General features: G+C 35.9%; 1 protein-coding gene across 1 annotated transcript in view; it reads left to right on the forward strand.

Moving 5' to 3' along the window:
• Window positions 1-7776, forward strand: part of nufip2 (nuclear FMR1 interacting protein 2) — a 32991-nt gene extending 25215 nt beyond the window's left edge. Inside the window, exon 4 of the mRNA XM_060847948.1 lies at window positions 248-7776. Coding sequence (XP_060703931.1) covers window positions 248-300 — 53 coding nt within the window. The 3' untranslated portion in view covers window positions 301-7776. The remainder of the gene's footprint in view (window positions 1-247) is intronic.
• Window positions 7777-10958: the final 3182 nt, after the last annotated feature.

Raw genomic sequence — 10958 nt, forward strand, 5'->3', positions numbered from 1 at the left:
AGTATTTAGAAGCTATTATACAGCCAAAACTCTCAACTTGCAGTATTTGTGTAAATAAGGGTATTTATTCACAAAACCTTTTGTGGACTAGATTTGTCAATCTTTCAGGTTAGAATAACATTTTTGGGACTGTGATTTGATATTTTCGTAGTAGAGGTGACAGACTATGGTGATGATTTATTTAGTTTCATACAGTTGTGCGTTTTCCTTCAGTTCTTCATAATAAAAAACTTCTGTTTGTTTTCAGATCCCTCTAGAGTAGTTACCTATGATGAATCTATGGATCGTCCTGATCAATGAAGTCAGTTTGGTGAACTGCCTGTTTTCATTGTTGCTGCAAGCCGCTGTCTGGATGCTACTATGCTCCTTTAAAATCATCTCTTTAGCAGTGGACCAGTTCAGGAGAATCATCAAAAAAATAGTTTTTAAACAAAGGAAACCGAATTTGAGCAAGTGCAAAGAGCGTGTCATACAGTTCTTTTGATGGACTCTAATTGGGTATCTAATGACCTCTGGTACTGAACCTATTACAAAACCAAGTCTGAATGCAATGATCAGTGAATAGTGGACTTTTTACCTAAGTCTGGTTCTTAAGATCCTGCTGGTGTAACGTCAGGCTCCAATGAACCACTGAAGGGGCTGTCCCACTTCACAAAGGCTGCATTTTGCTGTGAGTGCACCAAGATTCCACACGGGAAAACAGGAGGATTACAAAACATTTTTTAAAACCCAAAAGTTATGCTGGAATAATGCCTTGATGTGCAGTTTTCTTTTCTGCTGCAAGGCTCTCGGCTTTTGCTGGGATTATGTTGGTCAGTTAGGCCTTGGGGAAAATTGTCTTAATTCATCACTGGGAAGAAATCAGAAAGTCACAAGCAACTGCAATATTCAACAATGCAGTGCTGGTTGTTCACTGGTCAGAAAGACCATGCTCCACATGCAAAAGGGTATATCACGTGAAATTTGTGGAGTAGTTCAACTTAGGTATTTAATGTTGTACAATTCTTTCCCTCTTAATTTTTTTTAAATTTGCCATTGTATGTGTTAGAAACATAAACTGCACTGCTTCTGCTGTAGGGGCTCTACATTCACTGTCTTTCTCTAGATCATTAAATATTTCAATCAGTAGGTTATTTCCCTGTTGTGCGTCTGGCCTTAACTATTACAAAATGATATGTATTTGCTTACTATGCCCTCCTTTTTCCTTTTATATCATCTTGCTTTTTAAAACTTCGCATTTTCATGCAGTATATACCAGAATCATGCAGATTATACTGATTAAAAGAAAAAGGAAAAAAAAAGTAGATTTTGAAGTCAAACTAAAATTGGATCACCCTCCTACATTCTTTAGCCCTCTTAAGGGACAGTTTAAAGTTTGAGTTTAAAAAGCCAATTTGGTTATTAAATTCTAACGCATTCTGTGTAGTTCACAGCTTTATTGCTGCTTCTAAACTATTAAATATATATTTTTAATATTAAAAACCTGCTTGGATTTTTACAAATCGGCAAAGAGCTTTATGGCAATATTAGAAGTGAGTGAAGAGTGTACAGGCATGGACTTCTGAGCGTGCAACAGTAGTTATTATACACTACAGCTTGTGCAGCATGTAAGACTAAGTGCCAGAGTGGGGAGAGAGATTTTTTTTGAACGTTCCTGTGGCTTTATGCTATGTCTTGCAAAGTAAATGTTCTCGATTTAATTTTTGCTGTGTGGTTGTGGAAAGTATGATGTAACCCAGTGCTCAGCACCAGTCCTCCCCAGATGCTCAAACTTTCACATCAGTTTTGTTGTCTTGAGCACTAGACTGGAAGTGATCCTATAATTTGCCTAACAAACTCAAATCCTACAATGCCAAATATATTTCTGCTGGTCATCATATTTAAATAAACTCAATTTTTGGGGAGAAATTGGTGGTCAGGCTAGCAGTCTTTTTTTTGTAGGAAAAGTGTGCGCTTGCTAGACTTAAATCTCTCACTTATGATAGCCAGAGTTAAACAACTGTTTAATGGCATCTGGGTGCAAATCTGTCCAGCACTGTGTTTCTAATTTCTGGAAATGCTTAAGATCCTTTTGTGTAATGATCAGAAAATGCAGGAAACCACTGTCCTTTCAAATTCTTCCAAGAGAGCAGAAAGGCTTGACATTACTTTACACTTTAACTAGTCTGTCTAATGTTTGTGCTAATTTAAATACAAGCATCATAATGGTTTGCAGCTTGACCAATAATGTCAAGTTAAGTACACTTCTGAACAATTCAACATAGCAGGCAGTATTTTTTTTAGAATTTCGCCTATTGCTTACTTTCTGCAGATTGCTTGTAGAAATTTTCAGTGACTCGTTGAAATTTTTACTTGCAAATGCTGAACTGGAAAAATGTCATACCTTAGAATTAAATTTTATTCATGCCATCAATTACTGATTTCTAATGGCTATTAAAAGGCAGTTTATAATGACAACTCTCATAACTTGGTTATCAATCCCTGAAATGAGTGGTTCGGCAATCCAGTACATATTTGGTACTGTAGAATATTCTGGTTATTTAGGGCCACAGGACCACTGGGTAGTTCCACCCAGATTTTGTTACGCTTACCCTTTCTGTGCTGTCTTTTGATCTCTCACTTATGTTTTCCCCTGCCTTGATTCTTCAATAAGCACTTAAAGTTTCTTAACTTTTTATCTGTTTATATTTTTTTGGATAGGCATGTAAGTTTTAAGTACAGGTCAGTCAATTGTGACTAATTAGTACAGTGAATGCTAATGTGTTACTATTGTAGGTATAACATTTTCCGCCTCAAGAGTGTTAGTACTGTAGCATAAACCAAATACAGTGTAGACTGTGGTGCCCCCTTCTTCTATGAAGAGACTAAAAACATGGGAAGAGGGACTGAATGAATGTGTGAGATCTATACAGTATCTGGTGCATTTATTAGTATTCAGAATAAGAACTTAATTTATTTTGTGCCATGTGTTGATTTCATTTCATTGATTAACGATCATCATAGAGGTCTAATTATTGCAGAATGGCACTAAGCAAGTAAGATAGCATAGGTTCTTTTAAATTGTTGTTGCTAAGATGCAAACTAATCATGGTTCAAGTCTTTGATACCTGTATTGTTTTATAAATAAATCATTTTTGTAATGTTATGTCAGTCCAGCTGTAGGCCTTGCAGGTCAGCCTTTTTTCATTCCAGTTCCCATGTAGCGTCCCCCCTCCCCCTCTCCCAACTCAAAGGCTGCCAGAACCTCAGGGAGTTAAGCTAGGCTGTCAACATGCATGTGTGCTCCATATTCCTGCCCATGGTCATTTGAAGAAATTTGTCCATATTCCCCATAATTTCATGTTTCATATGTTTACCATCAAAACTGATGGCATGTATGGTTACCAGGGCTTATCTTAGTTTGTGGTTAATTATTGCAAGTCTTGTCTGTATGCCACCATAAAATTACATGTATTTTTAAATGCTTGCTATTGTTACTAATTATGTTAATTTAAAAACAAAAAATTAAAAAAAAACTCGTGTGTAACTATGTGGGACTGAATATCTGATCTGCAGAAGCATTTTGGCAGGTTACAGCTTGGAAATTTTGGCTGTTTAAGCCTCGGATTAATGTTTCAAGGATTTTTTCCCTTTTTCAATTTTCCCCTTTTTAAAATGTCTGTTTACAGTAAAAGATAAATTGGGTTGTATGTGAATAACTGAAGCTGCTACATAGTTTCTGACCAGCATGAGATGGTAGGGTCAGCATGAAAATACTTATGCATACAACATGGGAAGCTGGAATCTGAAGGAGCACACCATCAACTCCTTTTGACATTTTAATATAGTAGTTCATAATTATTTGCTCAGTGCATACTGTACCACCAGAGTGAAGTTGGTGACTGGAACATGTTGCTGTGTTCAAATACAGTATTTTTTGACCAGTATTTGCCAGTGAAATAAATTACTGGTTATGTATTTCCAAATGAAAAGATAACTGATTTTATAAGTTTCAGTTCATAAAGTGGCTACAGCCCTCTTTCCATCATGCAAAAGAATAAGAAAGCTTTTTCCTTTCAATTTTTGGAAAATAATCTTTCTGTAAAATAATTAACTTGTACTTTTTCAACACTGGCTGACTATTCCATGTTAATTGTACAGGTATTGTGATGTCTAACCGAGTGGGTGATAAATTGTCTCCCTGAACAGAATAAGTAAGGATGTTTGTCTCTCAATGGTGGGGGCAGGTAATATCTGTGCTGCCTCTTGCAGAGTTTCTATATTGATATCAGTAATAACAACATTTTACATGTTCTTTTAATAACAATACATATGTCAGATTTTTCACAAACTGAGGCGGCTAGCAAAGTGTTCTTTGTTTTGCAGCTTTGAACTTAAATTTGCTTATTCCCAAGTGTACTTATGTTTGCAATTTGCCCCAGCATGGTGGTGGAAAGGTGCATGGAATATTTAGTTTTCTTTTAATTTCAAACTTGTGCTAAACTAGTCAGCACACACTTTTTTTTAAAGAATCTAGAATCACCACTGCTTTTTCTCCCTGCTGCAATATTTTGGGTGGGGTAAGGATGTGCTGCAATATGCTGTGACTAATTATAGTGACTATGCATAGTAGCCATAAATTAAGTGCTAATGAGAAAAAGTATTTGATTAATGCCATTTAAAGCTCAGAACAGCATAAAGTTTAAATATCCAAGGCTGCAGTATGATGGCAGCCTTGGATAGGACGTTTAACTGGTTAGATTAGATTAAATGGTGCAGTTAACTTTAGTGGAATGATTTACATTTGTTGTACATTTGTGTTCCTGTCATACAATTTATGAAATTTTTGAAAATTGACTTCTCTGAAACTAATTATATGAGAGTGTGTTCAAATTTTAAACATTAGTTGATAAACAATGGGGGTAATATCAGACCACACAAACATACATTTGCTGCCATCCAAGCTTATTCTGTTTTGCTGCTGTGCTAATAACCTGAGTGTATTGTGTTTCTGGCTAGGAATTGGATAGGACATTGCATAAACGGTTAACATTTTCCAGTCTTGAATACATTTTTTTAATGAAAACATAGATTGGCTTCACTCTGGTTACAATTTGTGTGCATACTGGTCTGGTCTATAAATTAACCAGTTCAAAATATTTTTAAAATTGTCTGTGAATTCTGCATATGTTTTAAGCACCTTGCTAAAAATACCTGTCTTCAATTATTTGCCCTGCTTAGAATAGTGTAATTTTCCCTCTTTCCCTTCCCCTCTCGAAAGAGCATATCTTTGCTAATTCTGCCTTATACGGAATCCCTCTGTGTATCATTGTGTAAAATTTACTTCCTGGGCTGTTTGCATTACATTAGAAATGCATTTTGCACACTCAGGTTTTGCTGAAGCTCCAGTAATGTTTGCTTGAGCTGATGGTATTGAGCTATGCACGTGTTTTGAGTTAGTAGATTTCTTCCCATTCGTATGTTTTTTTTTTGTTTGTGTGTTGTACTTGATTCTGTGTTTCAAGTTCCATGGTTGGGTTCAACAAAATGAACATATCCTGCTGGGCATATGGTCAGTTAGTAATTTAGAATGTCCCTATTCCTTTGACCCATTGCGATAACACTTGCATCAATAAATTAATGGATTGCATCGTAACTCTGCCTGCAGGGTAGAGCAGGAAGGTTTAATAAACAAAACAACCCAACTCCTTTTTTTTCATGTATGTGTTGCCTATTTGTATGTCTCTCAATTGTTAAAAACTATAATCTATATCACAAATGTTTTAAAAGTTCTTATTTCTAACATTTGTAAAGAACTGCATAATTTCTGATTAAACTGTTGCTATTTTCAATTAGTATCAATTTTTGAATTTTGTTTCAGAAGCCATAGGAGAATTTATATAGAATGTTATCTTGTAAATGGATGTTAATATAAATAGGTGTACAGAGAGATGTATGGCTTTTAGTTTGGCCAAAATGTATGTTTCTGATCATCATGGAAAATCCTTTTTAAGCCATTTTGAGGTCCTTGAAGCCACAAAGGGTCAGTAGTGTCTTATTTGGTGAAAACAAATTTAGCAACACAAGTACAGCATTTCTTTCTAATAAACCACCAATATATATTGCTTATACTCTTCAATACAACTTTTTAAAGGTTAAAATATTTGGAATTGTGCAGTAACTTTGGCTGACTAACTTTGGATGTCAAATCTAAGTACACAGATGTATTAAAGTGTGTAATCAAAAACATACATTTTTAAAATTTGCTGGCCAGACTTAATGTACAGTACCTCAGTGAGCTCCAGGAGTTAATTTTTATCTATCAGTTAAATCATTCCCATCACATTGGCATTTTTGAAAATATCTGGATTTAAATGCTGAAATAGTCCTTCAAAACAAATGCTAGACCCTCATTCCATGAAAAGTTTGTGTGATTTTAAAGAAACAACATTTTGGTTGAAATAATTATTGTCCTAAAATCATCATTATTCAAAACTAAATGATGTCATCTGAGGATGTCTCCAAATAAAATTCAAAGGAAAACCATTTCTGCAAAGTATGTAAATGAGATAACTTTGTTTAAAATAGTGTTTAGGGAATTAACTCTTTAGTTGGGATCAGTGCTATTTGAATATGTTTAAGAAATATCTTGTATGAAAGAAACACTATTCCCTTCCTTTGAAATACTGTATATATTTAATTTGTTGCCTAAATACATTATATCATGATTTAGCTGGTATGCAAAGCACAGAAACTAGCCCTGGATGCTTACGTGCATGGATTATTTTGTAAAATTTATCACAGCGACCCGTAGAAAATTTGGCCTTTGGGAGTTGCCATGTTTTATTTAATGATTCTGATTTGTCCACTGCCCCTCCACCTCTACTTGACTGTTGAAAATAGTTTGAATTGTTTGGAAGTCTTCAACTGGTATTTTTTTTCCTTCTGAAAGAGCTGTTTAATTGCTGGTATTGTAAATACCTGAAATTGAAAGAATTAGATATGTAAATTATGAACAAATGTGGGCCCTCCTTTCCAGAAGTGGGGTTTGTTTAATATTGTATTGGAACACACAAATATATTCTCTGCGATTGTGTGTCAACCCCAGCTACAACTTGGTCATGCTTTTTTGTCTTATGTACTGGTAACTATCTCTCTCACAAGCAAACAATTCCACTGCAAATGTATTATTTCTTTCCTCCTAATAAAAAAAAATTATCTGATGAGTGACTTATTTTTTAGAAAGAGACAGGCATTGAAATATACTAGGGGGGAGCGGGGAAGATACCTTCATCTGACAAGGTTCTTAAAAACTTAGTGAAACTTAAAAAAAAAAATTGCTGAGCATGTGACTGAGGAACAGCTCTTGCACAAACATGTGGTACTGTATATTTAATAACTGTGTAGATTTTAACTTGGGGCATGGGACTGTGGCCTTAATAATACATGGCAACTTCAAAGTGTGTGGTATCTGAAAATTGCGATCCAATTTTATTGTGTAAGAGGTTTCATCTGTCAAAGATTTTGTCACTCCTTAACCTTCTGAAATTCTTTCCTGTAATACCTTTCCACTTTGTAATAGAATTTAGCTGTAAAAGTCAATTCCTGTCAGCATCAGTCATGCCACCCAGCTACAGGATGTGAATTCCGTTTCAGTGCAGGCATTTCAGTTTTTGTTTCCTTTTGAGACTTAAGTCATGACTGTCTACTAAGTTCACTGACAATCATGGTACAAAATTGTTCAAATAAAACTCTTCTGCTTTATTTTCTGCAATAAATCTATTTTCTGTTCCTTTTTTCCATGCATTAATTGCTATTCATTTGAGTATGGTTTGACTGCAACGTGTTGTAGCCATGCTTCAGTAGATACTAGTCATTACTTAGGTAGTAATTCTCACTAGTTGTGAACTGGCACAATTCTAATCAACACTGCGTTTGTTCTGGACTTCTGAAGTTCAAGTACAGTCAGTTCTGTGACTTAACTACAAATTGTAGCAGGGTAATTTAACCTGATCTGCCATTTAGACCTATTTGTTTAATTGCAATATTTTACATCTTAATTTTCTGGAAGTGCAAGGTGATACAGCAACAGGAATGGGACAAGAAAATGTCAATTAATAAGTGATGTCAGGTGTAAAATGGAAAGAAGAAAGATTGGATTATAGAGGAAATGTATTAAGTTGTTTTTATTTTGGACGTCACTGGTATTGGTGTACATCCCTAGTTACACTTTACCTCTAAGTAGCTTGGAAGGTCATTTTCAGCACCAAAGAGATTCATAGATGGTAGTTTACTCTTAACTATGTTGTACCAAGTTCAAGGCTGATCTCAATTTAGATAAGTGTAGGTTTCAAATGGCTCTAAGGCAAATTTTGTCGGTTCAGACAAGCTGTTTTAATGAATTGTTTAGTATTTACCATGTGAAAAGAGCACGTTCATGCCATTCAACTGATTTCAGTGGTGTGCCAAATATGTGCCATTTTATAACCTTAACAGAGCAATATGTCAGTTGAACCTCATTTGAAGTTGCTGGAAAATTTCACATATTATTAGTTCTGCTGTTTCCTTGACAGCAAGTTATGAACCTGTATATTTATGGTGAAATTCTTGACACTTGCAGATATCAGTGTAAAGTTAGCATGTTATAACTTAGATCATGTTGAACTGAATCTTTTGTACATTGAAGAACTAGGTCAAATTAAAGGTACTGCAAGTACACTACCAGTAGTGCTGCTCAAAAAGCTATATCTTAATAAACGAATGCCGATTAGTTTTGATAATCGAACATGAATATATTGTCCATTCTAACACTTTGGCTGTACTAATTTAGAAAAGGCTGCAAAATATCGGTGGTGAGCAATGTCAAAACATAATTAAATGTTTAGGTATTGCCTGCAGCAGGAAGCAGAGTTTGAAAAATATATCAAAGCATACATCAACCATTACATTTATATTTTACTTTATTTTATGGGCATTTTAAGTTACTTGGGAATATTAATTGGTGTCTTTGATATCTGTCTTTGTATTAAACATAGTTTCCCACTGCCCTTGGTTCGCCAAAGACTCCGTTTAATTCTTCGAAGCACAAAATTGTGAAATATAGCTTCCATCTCTTTATGATAAAACCAACACAAAATGACTTGACCGGTGCTTGACTGAGTCGTGGAGATGTACAACACAGAAATAGACCTTTCGGACCAACTTGTCCATGCCAACCAGATATCCTATTTTAATGTGGTACCATTTGCCAACATTTAGTCCCTATCGCTCTAAACCCTTTCTATTTATATGCCCATCCAGCTACCTTTTAAATACTGTAATTGTACCAACCTCCTCCAGTTCCACTGATGAGCTAATTCCATACACTCCTAACCCTCTGTGGAAAAAGCTGCCCCTTAAGTCCCTTTTTAAATCTTTCCTCTCCCACTTTAAATGTATGCCCTCTAGTTTTGGACTCCCTTACCCTAAGGAAGAGACCTTGATTATTCACCCTATTCATGCTGCTCATGATTTTATAAACTTCTGTAAGGTTCCCTCCTGAGACTCTGACACTCCAGGGAAAATAGCTCCACCTTATTCAGCCTCTCCCATAGTTGCAATCCTTCAATATTTCTGAGCCCTTTCAAGTTTCACAACATCTTTGCTATAGCAGGGACACCAGAAATGAATGCAGTATTCCAAAGTGGCCTAAGAAAGCATGTTCTTCAATTAAACATACTGGTGCAGAACAATGACACACACAACTTCTTTATAGTGTCCTTTGACGTAGGTTACAAAATCATTAGAAGAAGATGTATGCTGACTCAAAAGGTAATACTAGAAGTAACCAAAAGTTAATCAGATTTGATTTAAAAAGATATCTTTGATTCCAAAGCTGAGGGATTAGACAATTGAAGATACATTTACCAAAGATGGCGTAAAGGGAAAGTTTAATTAAAATACCAGAATAATGTGCATTACTCAAGTTGTGAGCTGTACGAACATACTAGTTATCCCCTTTAAATTGTCACTTAAAACAATTTAAATATGTCATGCATTCAAAGGAATGCATCAGGCACAACAATAATCATGGAAGGTTAGGCTATGAAAGATTTTAATATAAAAATGAAATTTTTTAATTTTGAGCATTAGGTCATTAAGCACAGTGGTGATTGGGGTTTGATGTTGGTTAGGTTTTGGTTTTATTCTTTCACAGCATATAAACAGTGGCTCAGTGGTCGGCACGGCTGCCTTAAAGCACCAGGGACCCAGGTTTGATTCCAGTCTCGGGCAACTTTCTGTGTGGAGTTTGCACATTCTCCCTGTGTCTGCATGGGTTTCCTCCCACGGTCCAAAGATGTGCAGGTTAGGTGAATAGGCGATGCTAAGTTGCTCATAGTGTTCATGGGTGTGTAGGTTAGGTGCATTAGTCAGGGGAAATATCGAGTAATAAGCTAGGGGAATGGGTCCGGGTGGGATACTTGGAGGGTTAGTGTGGACTTGGCAGGCCAAATGGGGGGATGGGTGACAGGCAAGAGAGGAGGGGGAATGGCATTTTTGATTAGATATAACATTATGGCTATATTTAGGGAGGATATTCCTGGGAATACATCCAGGGACATTAATTGGGTAGAACTGAAAAAAGAAAGGGTTGCTCACCTGTTTGGGATTGTACTATAGACCCCCAAATAGTCAGCAGGAAATTGAGAAACAAATTTGTAAGGAGATCTCCGCTATCTGTAGGAATAATAGGGTGGTTATGGTAGGGGATTTTAACTTTCCGAACATAGACTTGGACTGCCATAGCATTAAGGGCTTGGATGAAGAGGAAGTTAAGTGTGTACAAGAAAATGTTTGATTTAGTATGTGCACTTAACTATTAGAGAAGGCACAAAATAAGACCGGGCAGGTAACAAAGGTGTCAGTGGGGGAGCATTTTGGGGCCAGTGATCATAATTCTATTAGGTTTAATATAGTAATGGAAACTGATAGACTGGATC

This window comes from Hemiscyllium ocellatum, chromosome 31, assembly GCF_020745735.1.
Source record: "Hemiscyllium ocellatum isolate sHemOce1 chromosome 31, sHemOce1.pat.X.cur, whole genome shotgun sequence".
NCBI classification, from domain to species: domain Eukaryota; kingdom Metazoa; phylum Chordata; class Chondrichthyes; order Orectolobiformes; family Hemiscylliidae; genus Hemiscyllium; species Hemiscyllium ocellatum.